The 23,843-nt window shown below is 50.1% G+C and overlaps 1 protein-coding gene across 3 annotated transcripts in view; it reads right to left on the bottom strand.

Moving 5' to 3' along the window:
• Positions 1-16,300: 16,300 nt before the first annotated feature.
• The window catches only part of ETS1 (ETS proto-oncogene 1, transcription factor), a 78,234-nt gene continuing 70,691 nt past the window's right edge, over positions 16,301-23,843 (bottom strand). For all 3 annotated transcript variants that reach the window (XM_074848699.1, XM_074848698.1, XM_074848700.1), the window contains 2 exons: positions 21,863-21,981; positions 16,301-21,302 (listed from right to left, as the gene is read on the bottom strand). In XM_074848699.1, the coding sequence (XP_074704800.1) occupies positions 21,087-21,302; positions 21,863-21,981 (335 nt within the window). In that variant the 3' untranslated portion in view covers positions 16,301-21,086. The remainder of the gene's footprint in view (positions 21,303-21,862; positions 21,982-23,843) is intronic.

Here is a 23,843-nt window from a genome sequence, read left to right as displayed (position 1 = left end):
AGGCCACGTTTGCAGAAATTCAGGTAAATGATGAAAAATGTAGAAATTTTCCTCTTTTTTAAAACTTCTTTCTCGTCTCTGCCATCTCATCTTTTTTGAATTTTTCCTTTTCCTTTCATGGAGCAGTTGGTTGTGAGCATGGTTCACCTTTTCATTTTCACATTGAACTTTTCTTTTAGAAGAAAAATTTTCACTCAAAAAACCACCAGTTCCAGGAAAATGGCATGGTGAAAAATATAAACCACTGTCTTAAGTGCAAAATAATGGTAAAAAACAGCTATGGACAACCCATTTATTGACCTGTTTCTGTGCAGTGACAATACATCCTCCTAGGTGTGTTTTTTTTCTCTTCCCCACGCTGGCTTCCTTCACCCTGAGGACACTTTTAGTGGTGTAAGCGCCACAAAACACCTGTGGAATTGGGGTCCCTCATCCAGAGCTTCTCCCTCTTCTCATCATCAATGTGATAACCTGAACTTCCCAGGGCAAACAAGAGCAAACATCAAAGCCGCGGGGAGTCAGGGCTGGTGCACAGAAGCCGGTGGCTGGTTTCAAGGGTTTCAGGTGGCAAAATCTCCCCAGTGAATCTCCAGTTTGAACTCAGGAGGTTAATGTGGCCATTTATAGATGGGAGCAGAGATTAGACATGTTGAAAGGGAAGAGGAGGAGGGACCCAACATTGCTTTTGATCCCTCTCCACCGTTCCCCCACAAGCCACCATGTGCCCAGCACCTGATAAACACTATTTATAAACCTGGAGGAGGAGAAGGGAGGCCATAAATCTTCTTGCTTTACTTTTCTCTATGGATTGAGAGGAAAATTAAAAACATGCACTTGATTTCCCAAGGATGCCCCATCCTCCTGCCTAAGCATGGAGGTGGCCATGGGGACCTGCCTGTCCCAACCCAGTGATACGCGAATAAGGCAGGATGTGAAGCCCACACATTGGCAAGAGTGATGTTCCACCCAGAAGAGACACTCCCCCATAAAACTAGTGGGGAAGAAATTTTTATTGATGTTTTGGTGGGGTTTCATGTAAAAAATCAAGGTGCCAGGGCCATAAGCTTTGCTGCTGAACCTTCATCTCCGTGGCTCTGCTGAGCCATATTCCCTCATGTCATTACCAAAGCCATTTTATTGGAAAACAGAAAGCTGATTGCTTTTGGTAGGGAGCCAAACCCTTAATTTTGCCAAGCAGGAACCACAGAGTTCCCAACAGGCTCATGGAATCTGCAGTGGAGACTCTCTGATGTCTCATAGGGGGTTGAGCTTGTGCTACAGCCCAGCACCTCTATGTTCATGATAAATTTGGTTGCTGAACCCAAAATTCTGGATGGAAATGTGGATGCCAAGCAGGCAGGATGCTCATACAACATCAGACTCAGTGATATGCTGCACCATGCTGGAGCAATAATGCCCCTCTGACGCGGACAGAGTTATCTGATGGGAAAAGCTGCTTTCTTTGGGAGCAATGGGTCAAAGGTCAGTGCCACCAAATGTGACCTGCATGGATGACCTCGTGCGGGGGCGAGGAGCACATCCAGACGCCAAAACTCATCACAGGGGCGTTGGAGGCAGCAACAGGGGGAGATGGGGAGGGAATGATGCTCCATCTCCCTGTCCCTGCCGAGAGAGCAAGGGTGAAAGGGGAGATGCGCTGGGCAGAGCCAGTGACCCAAAAGGCCACAGGAGAAGTAGGACCAGATGTTAAACAGAAGCTTGCAGTGTTGCTGTGGCCAGCAGGAGCCTGCCCCGGAGGAAATGACCCTGCGTAAGATGCATTGTCACCAAAATTTCTTAACATGAGATGGCAGCTAACTGATTAGGATGAGCTGCCCAGGGGCAGCAGCTGCTAAAAATACCAGGAGACAGAAAAACTGGCTCCTCCTGTCCCTGCAAAAAATGGTGCCCTTGGGAATTTGCTGTGCTGTTTGCATGACAATGAAAATAGGACTTTCCCCCAGTTTTGGGGGATGGGGGGGGTTCCATTCCTCCATCCTTTCCACCGGTGCTGTTCAGCTCTGTGCCCTGGACCTAAAATGCAGAGCCTGGGGACCTCTTCTGCCAAAAAATCCCACAGAGAAGCACTTTTTGATATCATTTTTAAGGTGGGAAAACCGAGACACAGAGGAGGGATGGATATTGCCCTGTCCTTCATATCCTGGGGATGAGGCAGGGCATTTCCGTTCAAGTTTTCATGCAATCCTGGCCAAAATAAAAGCCTCTGCCCAGCTCCCGATGGACACGTGCGATGCCCTCCAATCAGAGCAATGCCACCTGCCACGGTGCTGCCCAGATCAGTTTGCATCCCCTTTCCCTCTGCCGGAAGAAAAATAAATAAATCAAACAAACCAAGTCACCAGAATTCCTCCTAAAAGCCCAAGTTCTCACGGCCAGCAGCAAGGAGCCTCCCCGTGGTGCTTTCCTTGGGAAAACTCGGGTGTTATATCCAGGTAGGATAATCAGAGCAAAAAAAGGGCTTATTTCAAAACCACAGGTGTCGCAGTGAGAGGGAGGTGCCAGAGAAATTAATTCAATGTGGCAAGAGCAAGGGGCTCACAGTGGTGCTGATGCCTGGCTACACATCTGGGCATCAAGCCTGCGAGAACCACGTTTTCGGGATGTAGTTGGGCATAAGATTGGGAAAATCAGCAAAAGAAAAAAAGGAAGAAAGGTAAAACATCCTCCAGCACCATCCAAGTGTTTACTAAGCCTCCCGGACCAGGCTCGCACGCAGGAAAACAGCAATAATTCAGTAAATAGAAGTGGGATTTGAAGCATTGGGAAAAGCAGCGTCTGAAGTTTCCAGAAACGTCCCACAGCACCTGCGTAATATTTTTTCTTGCTGCCTTCCCCCTAATTGCATCCATCTGGGACGGAGTATCTCTTTCAACGCCGCAGTGCGTGGGCAGGAACCATTGGTTTTTGCCCCATTTTTTCTCACAGATCACAGATAAACATGACCTCTTCCCTTGGAGAGGCTCTTAGATGCTACGATAAGGCAAATACGCGGTATTATTCTTACAGCACTTTCAACAGAGCCTTTAAGAAAGAAGTTTTAATAAAATACTAATTTTCATTCTCTTTCTGACATATTTTTGGGAAAGAGGGGATCATGTTGAAGGTCAAAAGGAGGGGGCAATCTCAGCTTTCCTTTTCCCCCAGGAGCATCACTGGGGGATATAGGCACCCGCTGCCAACTCCTATGCCAGGCTGAGTGCCTCAGTTTCCCTGTTGATCTTAAAGAGAGGCTAAAACTTCATGCCCAAGTGAGCTTTGCCAAAACCCCCAATGTTTAAAGTAATATTTCCACGTGCTGTCCCCAGGCATGATGTTCCCTCCATCAGACCAGTGTCAAACCAGCTGGAATTTAAAGAGAAAGATAAATCGTTCCCACTAGGCATTGAAACCTCTGCTAGAGGGATAACTCCTGTGAGACAAGGGGCCGGGGGGAGTTTCAAGATGTTTGGAGTTCAGCATCCCCCCAGGGATCAGCATGAGGCTGCAGCAGGGGCTGGGATTGTCATCACATTTTTTAACATTTCTATAAAACATCCAAGTTTTCTTCTGGTGGGAAAAATCTGCAGCGAGGGAGGATGGTTGTTTAGGGGGTCTGGGGTGGGGTTTTTTTCCTGATTGCAATTTTCTTTGTATGGACGTCAAGCTCTGATGCTCCAAAACACCCCAGTGACTCCAGATGCTTACAGACACCGACTTGAAAACAATCCTTTCGCTTTTTGGCACCATCCGATAAAGATGTAGAGAGATTTATCTCCCCGTCAGGAGCCTCTATCAATCGCTTCATAAATACTGGGGAGAGGAGATCATTTAGTTGCCATTTCAGTGAAACCTCATTAAGTGTTTCGAGAGTCCATCTCTCCTAAGTGCTCATATGGTCCCTGTGACTGCAATTAGTCTCGCAGCAACATTTTTCTGAGCTCATCCCATATAAGATGGTTGGAGAAGGGGGAAAAATCCAAACGTGAGACACCCAGGGATGGAGAAGGGTTGGGAGCAAGGATTTAGACCCGATCCCCTGGGTGGCATCTCTGCTTCTCATGGCAAAACATTTGGGATGAGATGTTTTAATGTCAAGTGGTGGCACCTGAAATCGCAGTGGGACTCATGGAAGTCTCGTAGGATGGTTCGGCTCTGATGCCACCTCGACACCCTTTGTGCTAGTGTGCCATGAAACCACTTGCCAACTGGATCATAGGAGGCTTTTTTCTGCCCTAGGGTCCTACCTGCTCCCCCCAGCCCAGCCAAACCTTGCGTAGGGACCAGGATGAGATGGTCAGGGAAGTAGAGGAGGGAGCTAGAAGAAGGAGGAAGAGGAGGGAGATTCAGGGCCAGCAGATTGCCGAGGTTTCTGCTGTTGTTGTTTCTATTTTTACTCCCTTTATGTTTTTCCAATTTCGAAATTCCACTTTAAAAAAAAAAAAAAAAAGAAAGAAAAAGAAGCCCTGCCTGGAATTTCTTTCATGCCCCGTTCTCAGCCTGCGTGCGTATTTCCCAACGCGTTGTCAAGGGTTGCATTGACTCAGCGGGGACAAGAGCCAGCTCTGGTTTCTATTACCAGTGATTAATGCCAGGGAACATGTTTAGACTCCCAGGGCTTACACGCTGCTCAGGGACTCGGAGAATTTTTGGTACCAGCTCTGGTAAAACCCTTCATTCCTACGGGGCAGTCAGGCTCACGTTACCAGCCGGCGTTTTGAAGTCGGCTCCCCGGGAGGGTGGGAGCAGGGCAGCGTGGCAGGGCACCCTGAGTCCCGGTGACTGATGGGGTACCCCCCGCTTTCCCTGCTCTCTGCAGAGGATTTCTTCTTGCTCTGGTCCTCGTTTCTTCCGTGGGAAATCCGGTGGTGCAATACGGGGAGGAATGGGAGTAAGCGGCGGTAAGAGGTTTGCAATGACAATCATGAAACGAAGCAGAATCAAAGAAGTATTTCTCCTTACCTGTTTGCCAGTAAAGTCCTGGGGACATTCAGAAAGCCACCTCCAGGACCAGCATCTTCCTCACCCCCAGCAATTTTCTGCTAACTTCAATCCCTTCCCTATCAAAATGATCACTAAATTCGATTTTACTTTATACCTTATACTTTTATTTGGTTTACTTTGTTCAAATTGTAACAGCTGGAGCTGGCTACTCCCAAATCCTGGATGATGGGGGGATTTTAGGAGGAATCAGGAAAGCTGGGAAGATCTTCAGGGCCGTGGATGAAAGCAACCCCATTCAGTCCATGCACACCAAGCTCGGGGTTAGGAGCCCCCATGCTCCTGTGGTTGTGCTTCAGAGGTGAAGCCACATCTCCCCTGGGAAGGTTAAACCCCATGTTCCCCTCACCCAGAGGGACCACAGCAATCCCAGACACGCTTGTAAAGCTTCCCCCATGCTGGGTTAATTGGATTAGCCCCAGGAGGAAATGCCCAGGCTCCCCAAAATCCTTCTCCAACAGATGTTCAAATAATGCCGCATTAAAAAATAAAATTTCCTCTTCCAGGTAGCTTTAGCTGTCAGCAATGCAGAGGTGAAGTTTATCCTTTTGCTCTTGACGGTATAAATCCTTTCCTGGGCTTTGGGCCAAGGCAGCTGCTGTTGAGAGGCCAATAGATCCTTGGAGAGTTAATTCCTGCTGCCCTCACACCAGCCAGCCTGGACCTACAGGGGGAAAACCCCCAAATGCCTTGAAACCCCATGGGGTTGTCTCGTTACCAGATCTTAGAAACAAGACTCCTCCCTGCCCGAAAAAACAAGGCAGCCTTGGAAGTGCATGAATTATTCGGGGAACCTCAGTGGCATCGCCATGCACCAGCAAGACCTGGGTTGGGTCTTGCTGGTTGGTTGGGTCACTGCTCTCCACCTGGGCAGATGGAGGAATCCATCCCTTTCCGTTGCCTCCGAAGCCTTGGATGGCCACCAAAAACTCCAGCTATCAGCACTGACCTCTGACAGCCATTGCTCTGGATTGCAAACCTATTAGAAATCCCACTGACTGTGATTTTTTTCTGAACATTTTCCATTTTCACCTTCATCCCCTGCTCCTTCCAAAATGATCCTCATTTTCTGCCACCCAAAATATTGGCACAGCATTGTTTATGGACCCGGGGGAGATGCCAGCAACAAAATCATACCTGACTTGCTTTCCCAGCCAACATTTAACTGCTTGACCTGCTTATCCTTCTGCCTCCCAGTGATGGGTAACTTCTCTCTCACTTCAGTCATATCAATGTTGCATTATCAGCTTCATCTCAGAAGATGCAGCTCTTTATAACTGCCCATGGTCAGCTATTTCTAAGCTTTTGAAGTCATCTTATTGGAGGGTCACAGTTCTCAAAGTAAGATCAGGGCTTGCTTTTGCAGTCAGAAGGGGCTACAAGATGCGGAAAGGATGGAAGAAAGAGCCCCTGCGCCGTGCTGGGAAAGCCGCTTGGGTTACAGGCTCCAGTACCTGGGAGCCTTTGGGAGAGAAAGATGCTGGGATTTTTTGGAGAGCTGGTCAAAACATGTTTGGATTTAATTTGGTTCCTCTCCACCCCCAGAAAATTGTTATTTTTCAGCTAAAAGTCAAACTCTACCCAGTTTACTCCCACACAGTGAGTATTTCTGTGTAAGTCTGTGTTGATTCTTTCCCCTCTTTTGTAATGTCAATCCCTGAATTTCTACAGAAAGCAGACATCGCTTAAAGAAACCTACCAATTTATCAGAAATCCCATTCTTCACCTAGAAAACTTGAGGCATTATTGCCTTTTCCAGGAAGGAGATTATACAAATTATGCCCTTTTCAGGGTTTTCTTTCACTGAGCAATTCAAGCGACCAAGAAGCTGGCAGAACCATGGGGCTGCAGGGTAAACATGTCCTGTGCTCTGAACATCCGGCATGGAAGAGGAGAGAAATCCAGGGCTGCGTTGGCCCCTTCAACTCTGCTTGAGGTCATAGTCCCCCGTGTTCATCCTCCATTCCTGGAAAGCAGATGGATATTGTCTTCTCCATCCTGACTTTCAAGCCAGGCTCCTTGCTTCCCAGCCCGCCCCATGCTCTCTTGCGTGGAGCCTGAGCAACCAACTCAACCCCAGCTTTGCTCTGCTGGTGATGAGGATGAAGAGCCAATGTAGCCTCCTCCCAGCCATGCTCCTAAATAATAACACATGCACACACAACCGCGTACTTCCCGCTGACTTCGGCGAGACCTCTTGTCTGCTTCCCCCATGTCCTTCATGGGGAGAGAGAAAGTGGTGGGAAAGTTATTTCCCAGGGCACCCAGCCGGCTGCGGCAGTGTCTTTGGGCTTGGAACAATGCTTGGAAGGGAAGATGGGGAAAAAATAGACTGGGATGACGGTGTACGGACTTATCCAAGCAGCAGCAGTGCATAGTTTGTGGTGGAAATGTCCTAGAGTTATTTCCTAGAGAAATCTGGTTTAGGTTAGGCAGCTCTGCTAACGGGCTGAGATCTTCACAGCTCCCAGTTCCTTTGCTGGACTTTCATTGACTTACCACCAGCTTTTCTGCTACAGACTTTGCTTTTCCCAAAGGAGATCTATTGGCCTCCTCCCTGGCTGGTTTTCCAAGGGATGTTCCCAAAAACACAACTGCTGGTAGCTGGGATTTCATCCACAGGAGAACACCATGGGATTTCTCATCAGGACATGCAGGGCTGGAGTCCCCCAAGACTCACTCTTACCATCCATCACTTGTCTGTGTTGGGGCTTCAAGAACCAGTCAGGGACTGTGCCAGCAGTTTTGGTGGCTGCATTTGGGTGAGATGAAGCTCATGGAGAGGGTTTGTCCAGCAGAAATGGGGACATGCATGGCTTGGGCCTCTCCATGCCACCAGAGCATGACAAGAAAAGCAACTGGGCAACTGAGTCTGGGTAGTTCTCCAATGACTCTCAGTGTTTTTGGGGGGGGGGGAAATACGGAAGGCAAGAACTGAGTTCCCATTTGTCAGCACTTCTAGTATCTGCTGGGATGTGAACCATATCTACTAAGTTCTTTTTGAACAAATCAACCCTTGCAGACCACCTTCATCACTCATAAGAATTGCACATGGGAAGGCACCAGCATTTTTTTCCCGTTACACCTTCATGTATGTTACTAAGCTTAGACCCCCCTCTCCATAGCTCCATCAGCTCCTACTTATAACACCATGCCTTAAATTTTGGGCCCCCACTTTGAATGGCTTTAAACTTAAGCCCTGTTTCTCCCAGACAACGTCATCAGCGCTCTCTGAAAAGCCATCCTCTTCGAAGCATCTGGAAGCCGAATGCACAGAAGTTGGTCAGTCAAAAACCACAAGTCATTTTTATCCACCACCAGAAACTTCTGTGTTTATTTCTGTAGTTACGGCAACCCAAAACGGAGATCTCTACGGCTTAAAAAGAATGTCTGAGAAAATTGTCAACGAGTCTGAAAGACCATCCGGGTACAGGAGGAACGTTCTCAGAAAAGACAAAAGGATGCGGGTCCTTGCGCAACGCAGGGCTGGAGGACCTTCATCTGCTCTGTGCTGGTGCTCCTCCTGTGCCACCTCATTTTGATCACCGTCAAGACAAGATTTAGGGCTAAATTCCTCGAATCCTTCTTCTACCCCCTTTCCCAAACTAATCTGCGATGGGTCATCTCCATGCGTGCACACCGGGAGTGAGGACCGACTTGCAGATTCAAGCTAACCCAGCTGGCGAGCGCATACCAGCCTACAACTGATTTGTATCAGTTTTGCTTGTGTGGTTAAGCAAGTTTGAATCATAAACCAAATTGTTTATTAAACTAATTTAGCTAAAATGTGCAACTTCTGGAAGCAGCCTGCGCTCTATTTTTTTTTCCCCTCTCTTACAAGCCCGATGCTCACGGTGGGGAAATCGAACGCTCCAGCTGCCGAGATTTCTAAATCCACACATAAAACTTTATTTGTTCTGTTTCTGTTTATCATTTCCATAAGCCATCCCGGTAGGAATTGCACATTCCTCATTGCTAATTTTAACGGAGAAGGATTGCACAGATCCCCAGGCCGCCGTCAGGAATGCTCCTATGGAAATTGCATCGCGTTTTTCTGCCAGCGTGTTGTGTGTGCACCCAGTGACTCTTCCTGAGAAGACTCGCAAATGGCTTTTTGTTGAGTTGTTGGGCTTGCCTCGGGGCTTTTTTTCTCTTTGCTGGTGGGTGAGCCAGCAGTTGGCACGGCCTCACTGGTCTTGAGGCTGCCGATGACTCACCATGACCAGGCAAAGGCAGCCACAGCGCTCCAGCTTTTTCCCTGCATGTCTGGTTGCAACCACCATTTTGGGTTTGGGTTGTGAGGTTTTGGGGACAGGCACCAGCTTTGAGCTGGGTTGGTGCCACCTTAGGTGGTTGGGAAGGAAAAGATGTAAAATCCCATTTTGCTACTGCTACAACACTGCAACGTTGGGATTAGGGAGGGATGGGCTTCCCATTGGCACGGAGGTACCTTTCCAGCTCAAAGACCTGGTTGCAAAAACTCTCCCAAAACTCATGTGAAAATCCCAGTCTTGTTGTCAGCACCTCTGTCTTGGCAGCCTGATGGGATGTCCTTAAGGAGTTGCTGTGCCCTCTGCTAGAAGGCCTGAACGCATTTCTTTGAGCTAGAGCAAATATTCATGTGGGGGGAAAGCAAAACAAGAGCCCTCCAGGCTCCATTTGCCCCATGGCAGTCGTGAGCAAGCCCTTCCAGTGGTCAACACACCTCACTGCTAAATACCTCTTCCTCGTTTCCACTTTCAATTTGTTCTCTGCCTGGTTTTTGCCTCTGGATCCCTCAGCCCTGTGCTGCCAAATTTCTCTTTCCCGTGGAGGGAGGGAGCCTGAGAGCCAGGATAAGCCCTTTCCTACCCGTAGGGAGAGAAATGAAGCTCCCAGCACCTCATTCCAAGCATTTTCCTTGCTCTGCCCTGAATTGCAGCCAATTTTGCAGCTCCCCCACTCCAGCTGTAAATATCGGTGCTGCTGGAGTCCAAAAGCTGTCACACCATGAGGATGTTCCTTGCTGCTCCTAGTTGATATTCCCCTGCTTGTTCACCCCAAAATCAGATTCATATATTGGCAGAGCCATGAGACCAGGTACTCTTTTTCGGTTGTTATTTTACTGGGGGACAAGGATGCTCAGACATTAAAATTGAGGCCAGTTCTTACCAAAACCTGGAAAACCCCATGGCAGCATCAAACAATCTCATAGAGCGAACCAAATCTTGCCAAGAAAATCATCATTTCTATAACATCTGAGACTATCAGCTGGGTTACACTTCCTTAGATGCTGAAACCACCTTGAATTACCCAGCCACAGAGCACCCCTAGATGCCCTTTGCACAGGCACCCATGGGTGCTGGGAGTCCCAGGGGGCTCAGGCAGGTGCTGGGTGGCTGAAATCACCACAGGACCTACTGGCATCCCAGAGAAACCCCAACAGATTTGACACTGTGGGATTTAAACCCCTTGGCCCACCCCAGCCAAGAGCTTGGCACTGCCTTTAAATAGGTCAACAGCGACAGAGATTTCCAAATTCAGTCGGGGAACGGGCTGTAGGATTTAGATTGATGCTTAAGGACATAAATCGTCGCAGATCCATTGCCTTGCACCAGCAAAAGGGTCTTCCCCTGTGTCGCCCAAGGATGGTGGCAAAATCACACCATTTGAGACCGTCCCCCGTATTAATACCCACAGCAGCCAGCAACCCCTTGGATCCACAAACCCTCCTGCAGCCCAGCAAGTGCCACTCACTTGCCTTTATTTATTAATTTTGCATTTCACCCCCTCTTTCTCCTCTTTCCCTTGCTGGCATGAAGCCCTCAACGCTATTTGTATCGGCGGGGATTGGATCTGGCATGGAAGCCGCCGCGTGGGACCTCACAGGAGCAACACCACAACCCCAAAAAGGGGAAAGGGAAAAATAAATATACGTATCACCCCGTGCCAGCCAGCTGGGCTGGGGGCCGGTTCTCACGGGGAGGGAAAAGCTGAGCCGGGGCTGTGCCAGTTTTGTGCCGAGAGTGATTATTTCCCCCGCTTGTTATTTTTTTGGTGCCTTCGCAATGAAAAACGAGCCCCTGGTGATGCAGAGCTTGTGATTTACGGGGAGCTCTGCTCCGACAAGGGTTTTCCGCTTGCCCAGACTGGGGGGTTGAAGAGGATAAGGGGTTTTGGGGGGGGTCAGGGGGGAGGAGCACAAGCTGGCAGGCAGATTGGAAACAGATGCTGATGGTGCTCACGCCAAGGGCGGCAAAACGCGTCTAGCCCGGGCCCAAAAGGGCCCAAAAGGGCCCCCTTCACCCATGGTTTGGGACAGTTGCAGGGCAACATGGTGCCTCCATCTGTCTTCACACTCACTGAGGTGCAGCCACCACCACCAACCCTATTTTGAGTGTCCCTGAGCCCGCCAGACCCCGGAGTAGCAGGATGGGTCCAAGCTGGATGAAGCAATGCTGTGCAGAGCGGGGTTTGGCTTTTGCACGTCATTAAGGTCCAAAATCACCCAGGTTAATTTTTAATCCTCCGTGTTGCTGCCTCTGGTCTCTCAACTGTCCCCCATCTTCCCAGAAAAGCATTCTGGGGACCTAGGTGGGTATATTTGGAAAAACAGAACCACTTGCAAAGGCTGTTCATAGGAAGCAAGTGCCCTGAGCTCTTCAGAGCATCCTACCAACCTTCTCACGGGACCCTCAGCCCCGTGAGGAGGGTCCCAGCACCCAGGTTTTGTGTCCCCAGGGAAACCCCAGACAACATCCCCCGGTGACCCCCATCCCACCCTCCTGGGGAGATATTTGGGGTAGAGCCAGGGAAAGGCTGCCTGAGTTGCGGGCATGGGTTTCTTCTGCAGCGCCGGGTTTATTCTGGCTGGGTATACGGGTAACTGGAAAAAGGTTTTGTTGAAATAACTCGGCGGTGACAGGGCTGGCAGGAGCAGTGATCCCATCCTGCTCCCACACAGGGACCCCCGGCGTTCATGTGGTCTTTTTAAGCCAGGCAGGGAAGGCTTGGGAAATGGGTTTGCACTTGGGGAAACTGAGGCACGGAGGGTGAAAGAGGCCAAACTTCCTAACAGCTCCGCAAGTCACAGCTTCTGCCTCCTCAATCTACACCATGGGACACCTGCCAACCCCTCCTGCCCTTTCAGATCGGCAGCAAACCCCTTCCCTGCTGCCAAATCCTCTTGCCTGATTTCTTGAGCTCATTTAGCGAGGGGTTCGCCCCCCTCAAGCGGAGCCCCCAGCATAAGGACAACAATGTCATCACCGGCACGGAGCCACAGCTGGGATTTTAGCAGGAGCAACCAGGATGGGGAAGGGGAGAAACATAAAACTCCTAAAGAAAAACCCCAATGCGAAGATTTTTATTTTTAATTTCCCTTGGGGCACCTAGTCCCTAAAAGGATGATTTTCCCCCTCTGAAAGAACCCCCTTCCTCTGCCAGGATTTGAGCTCAGAACACTTTGCTCTCTTCTCTGTCCCTCCCAGCCCACGCAGCCGCCCGCACCCAGCTCCCCACGAGCCCCAGGGCTGTTTGGATTTGGGCTCCGGGCCCTGGGCTCGCTGGTGGTCTGTGGCGGGCACGCTGGTGGTCTGCACTGAGCCAACGGGTTGCATGGTTCTGGCTTCGCCTCGTCGTTTCCAGCTGGTAAATGTCATTAATCGAAGCTGAAAATACATGGCACCGTTCCTGAGATGCTTTTTCCATGGTGCCAGAGCTGGAGCAGGAGGAGGTAGGAGGGAGGGGGCAGGGATGACCCCGGGCAGGAGGGGCAGCAGGAGACAGTGGGTTTGGGATGGCAGGAGGGGTGAAAGAGAAGGGGATGGGATGAAGATGGGGGGTGTAGGAAGGCACTTCAGAAATCACACAATGCTGGGCTGGGGCATGGAGGGACAGCCAGGAGGTCTCATCACTCTGGGTCCATCAAGGGCAATTTAGGACATCCCAGTTTTACCCCATGCAAAGACGGTGCTGTCTTAAGGAAGAAATAAGCTCAGGTCAGGGATGCGAGTGTCCTGCTCCCACCCCAAACTCCGAAGGGATGCTGCAGGCGAGAGGGGGATGCAGCATCTCGGGGAGCATCCCTACCCCAGGGACACAGCGTTTTGGAGAGCATCCCTCCCCCAGGGAGGCAGCATCTTGGGGACCATCCCTGGCCCTGGGCTCCCCACAAGGCAGCTGGGTGCTGGCAGGCACACGCCCCACCCCGCCCCGCCTTCAGCAGCTGGGTTTTGGCCCTGGTCGCTGCCTTCCCCCCGCCAGAGCAGCCTGGCACAATAGCTCATTGTGGGGCCAGCTTTCAAGCGAGGCCAGGGAACGGCAGCGCTCGCCGGCGCAGGGGAAAGGGCCGCTGGAGGAGCCGGAAAGTTGCTGTTGGACGGTGTTCAGAGGCCTCGGCGCAGCGGGAGGGAACCGGCCGCGGAAAGCAAACAGCGCGTGGAACGGAAAGTGCTGACTCCGAAAGGCGTCCCTGGCACCCCCGGCACCACCCGCGGCAGCACCACCCCGGGCACGGCGAGCCCCGGGCACGTAAATAGGGCCCAAGTGTCTAAATACCTTCCAGCGACCCAGTTATTCTGGTGTAAGGCCCTTGCTGTCCCCAGCAAGCTCTTGGCCGTGAACACAATGTGTATAAGGGCGTGCGTGCCCCACATCCCCAAGCAAAGCTCATCACCTTGCCCCTGCAGCACCCCATTCGCCTCCTCACACCTCTCCCGCCTGCTGCCTTCCCCTATATTCACATTTCTCCTCTTTCACCGCCTCCTTCCACCTCTCTTGTTCTATTTCAGAGATTTCTAGAGAGCCCTTCCCTTAGTTTAGTCTTCAGTAATTTCAGTTCCTGTTTCAGCCTCTCTTTATTTCCCTCAAGCGCCACTTTAGATGTCTCATTTCAAGACACCAACCTGAAAAAAGACCCGTTTTGCTCTCTGGCCTCTATTTAAAGCAGCAGCTCTCAGCGTGTGCGGCTGCTTTTGAGCGTGCAAACCCCCCCCACACTGCAAACTCCAGCCCCTGGCCCCGGGGATACGCTGCCTCCTGCTCCGCTGCGCTGCGGGATGCATACACCCCTGGACATATATATGCTAAAGTCTGGAAAAACCCTGCTTGCTGCTCTGGCTTTGTTTAAATCACGCGCCTGAGCAGCCACACAACAGCACCTGGGGTCAATAAGCCGTGCAAAATCCTCCTAAAAGTGCAATTCCCCGCACAGGCAGGTTTTTCCTGCTGGGGAGCTCATCCCTCCCAGCAGACCCCTTTCTCTTAAGCTAAATGTTGCTGCTCTTTTACGAACAGCTTGTTTGCAGGACACACTGCTGCAACGGCCAGGCACTGCTTTTGGGGGTACGGAGTTGTGGCCGGGATGCTTTTCCCACAGGAAGAGCTCTGGCTCCCTCCCCAAACTTCGCTTCCCCATCCCAAATCTCCTAAGCAGGTTATTGCACCCAGCGCCAGCATGGAGAGCTTCGGCGCGGGAAAAGGAGATGGGGGGACAGAGCCGGGGCATCGACGGGGGGAGCTTCATCCACCACCCCCGGTGCTTCCTTTGGGGCAGCGGGGAGGTGGGGTGCTCGCCCGCCGGGGCCGTTAACTGTTGGCCGCCATTTCCCCAGGGGGTACCCCAGGTGCGCGGGGGCTTCCCCCGGCCAGTATTTTTAGCACAAGCGTTAAAGAAATCGTCTGTGATTGCTGAGGGAGGGGGGGGCACGAGGGATGCTGGGTGCCTGTGGCTCCGCTTCCCCTTCAGTTTTTAATTCCTCTTCCTCCCTCTCGCTTGCAAGGACCAGCAGTATCCAAGCTGTGTGCTCCCCTCAAAGGCAAAACCCCCTCGAAGAGCTGGGGCACGGCCACCTCTTCGCTTTTTAGCTGCTCCCCCCCACCAAAAAGCCACCAGCGTGGAGCGGCTGCACGGAGACTTGAAAGCGGCGGATGGGAAAGGAGCTGCGCTCACTGTTTATTTACCCAAAGCGGCCGGGCTCTGCCGAGCACGAGGCCACACGGCCTGGCCCGGCGGCTCCAGCTGCGATGAAAAAAGCTACGGCAAGATCAAGGTCCCGTGGCGGCTCGGCTTGGGGCTCCGCATCTCCAAGCCAAGGAGGGAGCAGGCTCGTCCCCACGGCTGTCCCCATTTTGGGGGCTCACCCAGCCTCTCCGCCAGACCCTGGTGTCATTAAGCTCGGGTGTAAGCTGAGCTTTGGAAACACGCGGGTGTCCGCAGGCAGCCTGGGACACACCGCAGCTGTGATGAGGACCATCGCGGTTCTCCACCTCTCATCCTCCAGCCCTTCCCCAGGCCGTCTTGCTTCCTGCCTGGCCGCAAGCTGAGCTACTATAAATGGAGTTATTATAAATATCCCTTATCCTGGAGATTCATCCGTTGCATCCTCTCTACGCCGATGACTCGTCCACCCTTCTTGGTATCCAGCGAATCCGAGCGGTGCATTTCAGAACGCTTCGTCTAATCCACTTCATGCTGACTCAAGCAAACAAGCATCAAGGAGACTGTCCTCTGGGAATTTCCCACCACGCAGACTCACCAGCCCCATGAATAAGCGTCGGCTCCCGGACCGAGAACCTCTTCAAGATGCTGGCCCCAGACCTACACGCTAACGGGCTCCAATCAAACCCCCCCTCCAGTTAGGGACGACACAGATTTCCTCCTGGCTTGGTGAGGACGAGGCGATACTCACCGTAAAACTCACCGGGGAAAAGATAATGTATAAAAATATATGTGTTTTTCAAAGATCCAAAGCACAATGGTGTGATTTGATCTGTTAGCAGCTCAGAGGTGGATTTGTCCTCCTGACAGGCCACAGCCCGAGGGCTCGAGTGGGAGAGCAGATGCCCAGCAGCATCTTCATGCTCCAGCGAGGGCGAGCTGGTGGCCACAGGGCTCTACGAGTTGGCTACACCCATTTCACAGGAGCCTGCTGAAGAAAATACTACTATAAAAAGTCATTTGAGGGGGTAAACCACAGGTATCCCAAGCTCCCTGTGACGGTTCGGGGTGACAGACCATTTTGAAACCCTGGAATTGCCCCTGGGAAAGCAGCGTGGAGGGGTGACGGTCTCCAAGGAGGCGGAGGGGACACGCCACGTGTCCTGCTCCCACAGCGGGAGGAGCATCTCCCTTCTCCCACCCCCCGAGACCACAGGCTGCAATGCCAGCCAGCCCCTTATTCCCTATCACCACACAATTTTGTTTAATAATGAAAAATAACTACAGAAGTCGCTGGGGTTCCTAAGTTTTGGCATTGTTTTTCCACTTTGCTCCCTGAATTTAAAGAGTAAAGCCAACGAATAAGCACACCGACACTGAGGGTTATGAATTATTCTTCTTTTAATTTCACATGGTTTAAAATACGATATGAAATAAGGCTACAGTATATAAAAAACTCTCCAGCAAAATGATGTGCCAGCATCAGCAATTAAAACAAAACCAATCCCCTCCTTCTTTAAGAATTCAATGTAGGAGGGATTTTTTTTTTTTTTTGTATCCTTTAAAAACAAAACAAAACAAAACAAAACACAACACACGGACACACACACACATCGCTACATCTCTAAGCTACCTCAGCTCAGTTTTTTTAAAAAGCACCTGCTTTTTCTTTTTTTTTAATCTCGCTTTTAAAATTTTTTTCCACTTTTAAAAAATATAAATTATATGAAAATACAAGTTGGAAAATAGTCGAACAGCACAATATAACAATCTCTTTTTTTTTTTTTCTTCTTCTATGTTTATCAGCTTAAAAAAAAATCCCATGTGTAAAAACAAAACAAAACAAAACAAAGACTTTTTTTTTTTTTTACTGAGGCAGTTAATTCCTGGAGATATTCCATTATAACATATATGTATACATAGATTTATCATTTATTTAAACCTCTTTGGAATGTAGACAACAGCTCACGGATGTTATATAGACCCTACCAGAGAGCAGAGCACACCAAGGCATCCAAATTTTGCGACGTTAACGAGGAACAAGCAACCAAGCCCTAAAGCCTCGCAGAAAACCCCCCCAGAAGAGCAAGAGACGGAAGATGGGGATGTTTCCTGCAGCATCTGAATTTATCGGTGCTTACTGGGACCTTTGTTTTGGAGGAGGTGTTGGTTTGGAAAGACATGAGGAGGTTAAATCATACAGTATTTTTTATTTCTTGCCCTGTTTGGTTATTTCCCCACGTCTGGAGCGGGACGGTGGTAGTGTGGAAATAAAATGGATCTACACTTGCACACACACAAGTGTCCACGAGTTATGGTCACCCTACATGCAGAGATGGAAGAGAGACAGGCAGCAGAAAAAGCACTTGCATTTTGCATCAGGTTTTTGGTTTTTTCCTTTTACTGAGGTCCCAAATACCAACTGCCGAGGCCCCAGAAAGCTGTTTGCAAGCGCTTATGCTCCCAAGGTAGGACTCAGGCTCTGCCAGAAAACCAAGGGGACATGCCCCTGCACAGAAAACAGCAGATCACGAGCAGGACACAGAAAATATTAAAAAAAAAAAGAATCACCAAAAGCACCTGAGACATTCCAAAACAAGACAAAATTACCCAATTTCTAAAAGGCGTGTGTATCTGCTGAGGGTGAAGCTCGGCCCCTTGCAGAGAAACCAGCACAGGAGCGAGGCCCATCCCAGGCAGATCTCCACCATCCCTCTCAAACCCATCCTTCTGGTCCAGCACACGGGAGTGGGCGAACCAGAATTTCATGGCCTCAGAGAATAGGAGGTCAGAGGGTTTGGGTTCCAGCACATCCCTTGCTAAAAGTCAACATGCAGTTAAAAAGCAGAAAGAAAAAAGAAAAAAAAACAAAGGAACAAGAACAAATCTGCAAATTTCCAGTGTATAAACAGCACACAGCCCTCTCTGGGATGGTCTCTAGATGGGGAATAAAAAATAGAAGAAAACAGGAAATGATGAACCTGCTGTCTCTAGGACTTTTCCGGCTGCACTTGCACACAGGCTGCGAGCTGGGATGGCAAACAGCCGGGAGAAACGATGGAGAAGCTCCAGCCAGGGGCTACTTCCAAAAAACAGAGCTGCTTTCCACGACTGGCCCTTCCTAACCTTTAAAGCACCTTCCTAAAATCACTAGGAACACACAGGTTCAGCTTGGAAACCTGGAAAAAATAAGCACAGTGGAGCAGACAAGGGATTTAGCCTGGCAGAAGGATGGGGTTGGTACCCGAACCTGCGGTTCCTTCCATTGGAGGGAAATTTTATCCCTGTTTTCCGCTTGAAAAAGGCACTTCAGCTGCAGTGGAGCATCCGAGCGAAGCAGGAGGCATGTCCTGGGACACGGCGTGGTGTCCAGGGCAGGAGACAGGGCACCCTTTCTAAGGGTGTAAGAGGGATTTTCCAAAGCACAGCTAGAAGTGGCCTGTGAAGGGTAAGCTAAGGGCACTCTGCAGCTGCATGCGAGACAGCAACCCCGACTGCCCGAAAAAACCCACCCGACTGCTGAAAATCCAACCCATACGATGTGTCCTGTCGGGATGCTCTTTAACTGCTCCTCCCCTGCACATTTCTGTGTCCCTTTTCAGCAGAGCTCTGCCCCGGTGCCTCGCCGGTGGGGGGGTCTCATCCACGGTATCTGTGTTTTCCTTTCCTCTCTCCAGCTCGGCCGAGCTGCTTTCTCCCATCCTCCCTGTCTGCCCGAGGAGATGAGCTGAAGTTTAACTTCCCAGCGGGCAGTGTCCCTTTCCTCCTTTGGTGCATGCTCCCTTCACCTTCCTTTCATCCCCTTTTTCCTTCCTTTCCGTCCATCCCACCCTTTTCTTCCCATATGCTCAGTGGGATGATGCGCAGCCCCAGCCCCGTGAGCTAACAGCATAATAACATCCCTCACCTAAACCACCTTCTGCTTCCACCCCCCATGGCTGGAGGTCCCTCTTGGCCCACTCATTTCCCCTCCACCAGCACCTTTTTTTTTTAAGCATGCAGCAGTTTTGGGGTTGACTTGCCCCAAAATGACCAACTGGGGATACAAAGGTGCCCCCAGGTCCGGAGGATGAGGAGGAGAGCCCAGCACCTCTGAGCATCACCTTGCCCCGGGGTCGAGCTCCCCATCCAACACTGCCCCTGTGCAGGGCGGGTTATGTGCCTGAATATTTTGGGGTTTTGTACACAGAGTCCTGCCCTGCTGACACAACAAATCAGCCTGTACTACACAGGCATCGCCCGGCGACCAACTCTGGAAAGCCTCTCCCCACCTCGCCCCCCGCTACTGTCTCACAGTGCCTCTGTAACAAACACAACTACCTAAACCACACAGACAGACAGACAAACAACACAAAAAGAAGGTACTTTTGGTTCAAACGCATAATACTGTCTTTAGAAAGAAAAAGCCCAGTGGCTCTCAGGGGTGACAGACCCCGTTTGGCGGTTGGATCCGCACGGATCCGGCTTCGGGGTCGTATCTGGATACGGAAACGCTCGCTGCCCCGCGCTCTAACTCACACCAGACCTTCCCCGAAGGCAGTCGGGAGCCTCAGTCTGCTCAGAGCAGCCTGGGAAGTGCTGGGGGCCACAGGATTTACCCCTCTGAACGAGTCGCCGAAGGTTTGGAGGACAGATGGGAGCAGCTCCCCCCGGGACTGGTCCTGCAACCATCTCGGGCAAGCGCAGGAGACCTCTCGTTTACCCCAGCGACACCGGTCATATGCTTCATGTTAATCACACCCTGCCAGGGTTTGCAGGATCAGGCTTACAAAGAGCAGTAAAGAACCCATTTGCAAGGACAATTTCCTTTCTGCGTGTGCCCAGGCTGGTTTAGACATACAGCAATAAAGATAGAGCTGGTCGAAACAGGAAGGAAAGAACATTTCCCTTTGGTTTTTCAACTTTTTCCTGATGTTTTCGCGCCCAACCAACTTACATATTTTCCACTTACCACATTCAAAACATGGGAATTTCTCCCTTTTCCCCTTCAAAAAAAAAAAAACAAAACAAAACAAATTTTCTGAAAGCACCGAAGTGTTCCTTGAGCAAAAAAAGTAGTTTGGAAAATGCAGAAAAGACATTTTCCCCACAAACCTTGACAGGTTTCATGCACAAAACGCAGCTGTACAAAAAGGCCCCTTTTTAAACAACAACAACGAAAGCAGAAATTTCAACCAGCTTTATCAGCAAATGGTGGAGCAAAGCGTGTGGGACTGGAAGCAAGAGTGGCACACCCAGCCAGCATCACCAGGAGCCAGTTTGGAGTTAAAATTTTCCTTCACACACGATTCGGAGATGCCGAGTCGTAGTGCTACACTTCTCCAGTGGGGTCTACATAAACTCGTTTGGTTTTTTTTTTTTTTTTTTTTTCTTTTTCCTCACTGTGATAAAACTCTCTGCTGGCATAACAGAAACAAACACACACAATATTGCAATACTGAGACCATCTTAGAGCTTAAGACTATTTAAAAAAAAATACTGGCACAAAATTTAATAAAATAAAACTTTAACAAATTTTTTTTTTTAAAAAAAAAGAGTCTTGATCCCTCCTATAGCAAATATTCTGTCTTTTGTAGAAAAGAAGACAACCGACAGAAAGGTGATGTAACAAGAACGACAAACAGTTCTTGGTTCTTTCCTATATTGCCCCTCCCCGAAGCAGGAATATTCACCCACTTTGGTTTTCCCTCCCTGCCCCCCAAAAAAGTTTAAAATCCTCAAATCCTCGGGAACACTGTCATTTCCTGAACTGTCAGTTTGTGTGCGAAGAATACAAAAACCAAAGGGATCCACATTTGATAACATTTTTTCTAAACAGCAGGGGATGGGGAGGGGTTTGGTTTTTTTTTTAAGTGAGCTACATTTTTCTGGCTTTCTTAAAACTCAGAATTTCACCCCCAAAAAAAGCCTGTCTTGGAGCTTTCAGGAAAAAAGCAAGCCCATCCTTCTCTGAACCAAACTTTTTAGGTTTTGGCTAAAAGTTTGTCTCTTCCGCCACCCTCTCGCCCAACATCCTCAAAGCATCAGATCTGAGTTGCTCTTTAAAAAAAAAAAAAACAAACAAAACCCAACAAAAATAACAGTAAAAATAAAAAAAGAACCAACAGAAAAGGTCCCATCGACTCTCCAAAATGACACGGGGCGATCCCTCCGCCCCGGCCGGCCACCTTCACTCGTCGGCATCGGGCTTGACGTCCAGCATGGCGTGGAGCTCCTCGGGCGTGTAGCCCAGCAGGCTCTGCAGGTCGCAGACGAAACGGTAGACGTAGCGTTTCCCGGCCGTCTTGTGGATGATGTTCTTGTCGTAGTAGTAGCGCAAGCCACGGCTCAGCTTCTCGTAGTTCATCTTGGGCTTGTTTTTCCTCTTGCCCCATCGCCTGGCCACCTGGGACAGCGGGGAGGAGAGTCAAGGGGGGGGTGCACGTCGCAGGGAAGGGAAGGAAAAAAATCAATCTGGCTTGGTTGGGCAGCATCAGGCAGCAGGGCCGGACTCGAGGGAAGGGAGAGCACTTTCTTTGTCTTTAAGATGGACACGGATGGGTCACAATCATTAACATTTGGGAAAACCAACCTCCATGCAATGGCAGAACATTGCAGACGACTCTATGGGGATTCAGGGAAAGGAACCAATGTCCCATCTGTTCCCCAAAATCAGTGGGAAGCCCACCACCACCTGTACACACCCTATTTTCTTTGCTTTGGTGATACATGTCTCTACAGTGTTTCAACTACTTCACGCCAGCTTTGGGCACAAATTACTGCTTCCTAGGTATTACTGCAGCCCTATCTTTAACAGGTTTTCAGCTGGACTCTAATTCATTCTTTTCCCCAAGACCAGAACAACGTGACTGCCCAAATCTCAGCCCTGAAGGGAGGAGGGGAGGATTATCCACACCAATATTTCAGCAGCATTTGGGCTCTGCACTTAATTCCAGGGCACTCTACCTCGTCTGGGTCGGAAAGTTTGAATTCCCAGCCGTCGCCCGTCCAGCTGATGAAGGACTGACAGGACTTGTCAGTGAGCAGTTCCAGCAGGAATTGCCACAGTTGGATGGGTCCACTGCCTAGAAAGACAAAGGAAACATGAGATGTTAATGCCAGGAAAAGCACGGTCCCTTCTATCCCAGGGGATTTAAAAAAAAAAAAAAAAAAAATCACATGCAAACGGTGCTCACTGGAAAAAATAAAACCTTTTCCTATCAAAAAAACCCCATCAGCGGCCACAGGGCAAGATCTAGGCTGAGATGACAGCTTGAGAGTTAAATCCTGCAGGTAAAAGAGCTCCCTATTTGCAGTAAGAGCTGAATATTCATGCACTGGAATGCTTTACTTCGAGTTACATAAATAGGATTATTTTTCTGGCATCCAAACAGTGAAGAGTCATTGTCTTGGCACAAGAGCACCACCATTTCCTCTGTGCCAAAAAGCTGCTGGCCATCATATGAACTCCGGCAGACTCCTGCTTCCCGACCTTGACTCTTTGCTCCGTCGCTGTTTAACCGAGATAAAGGGGGACCCAGGTATGAAAATTATTTGGCCTCTTTCCAGGGCGTGTTGCTGCAGGAACGGGCTCCGCCAGCTCGCGGAGCTCGGTGCGGGGAAGGCAGGGGCTGGCTGGCTCGGCAGACAGATCTCACCAGCTCAGGAGCGGTGGATCTCCCCAGCACAGCCTTGGCACAGTCTTAGCAAAGCCACGAGCAAACCTCCCCGTGGCTGCTGGTTCCCTTAAGCCAGGAGAGGCACGAGGCAGCACGCAGCATCCCACGCCACGGACATTCAGCTTCTCCTTACAACTCTGCCATCTCCATCTTTCCCCTGGGTGCTAATTGTGGCCAACAGCGATTTGCCTCGGTGTCCTGAGCCTGACCCATCTATCCTGCAGTACCCCGTGCACCCCGCTGCGAGCTTGCGGCTTCACAGCCTGGTTTTGGCTTGGATTAATGGTGTACGTGGAGTGATTTCGAAATACTTATTTCTTTTTTGCACTTGTGAACCAATCAAAGGTAGAGGAGAAGCCCTCAAGCCAAAATCTCCTTGATGAGCAACTTCCAAATGCGGCCGCACCCAAAATATTGCACTTAGCTCTGGGCAACATGTTTTGGGCGAGATTTTGCCATGTTTTAAACGGAGCTTAGAATATATCACCAATAATAAGAATGACAATAATAATAAACAGAGCCAGAGGTTAGAGAGAATGATTTATCACAGAAAGAATTGCACAGGCTGGATTAGGATGGCAGGCTGGGGTAAACCCGCCTGCTGACAGCAATGAGCAGAAGTTTCAAGCAGGGAAAAAAAGGATGGAGAACAGCCTATTTCCACGAATGACAATGAAGGCTGTCAGAGCTGTGGCTGCGGGACAACCCGCGAAGGGAAGAGAGGGCTGTTCCCCCTTTTCCACAAGGTTTAAAATGACTCAAAAGCAGACAAGCTGCTGGGGAGGAGGAAATGAGAGAGCTGGCTGTGGGACAGGGGAATCACTGTGCGCCGTCCAGCCTTCCCCAAATTATTTCCCTCCTGTTATTCCTAAGGAACCGCTCCAGAGTTTTTCAGGCACCGGGTCCTCCGCCAAGCCCTGAGGGTTATCGAACAGCCACGGGCAGGACAAAGCAGGGAGCTCACAGCATCTCTCTGCTTGTAAATGGGAAGACGACACTCAGCGGGGAAAGGCTCCAGCCCGTTGTTCGTTCTCGGCAGGAGCTTGCCAAGACGTTGACTCCACGACCACGCGCTCCGGTAGGGATGGAGCTGGGTTATCCGCACCAAAATGAGGGAGGAAAAATTCAGATGACGCCTTCGCCTCGCTTTTGAAAGGGAAGAGCCAAAACCCTGGCCTGAAATGCCACCGCATCTCAAAGCGTAGACCTATTTATAGCAGCGAGCTTTAAATACCGAGAAAACATTGGGAAAAAAGGTTATTTCAGCT

This window comes from Strix aluco, chromosome 23, assembly GCF_031877795.1.
Source record: "Strix aluco isolate bStrAlu1 chromosome 23, bStrAlu1.hap1, whole genome shotgun sequence".
Classification (NCBI taxonomy): Eukaryota; Metazoa; Chordata; class Aves; order Strigiformes; family Strigidae; genus Strix; species Strix aluco.
Note: the sequence above shows the minus strand (reverse complement) of the source record. Positions and strands in the feature narration are given on the sequence as shown.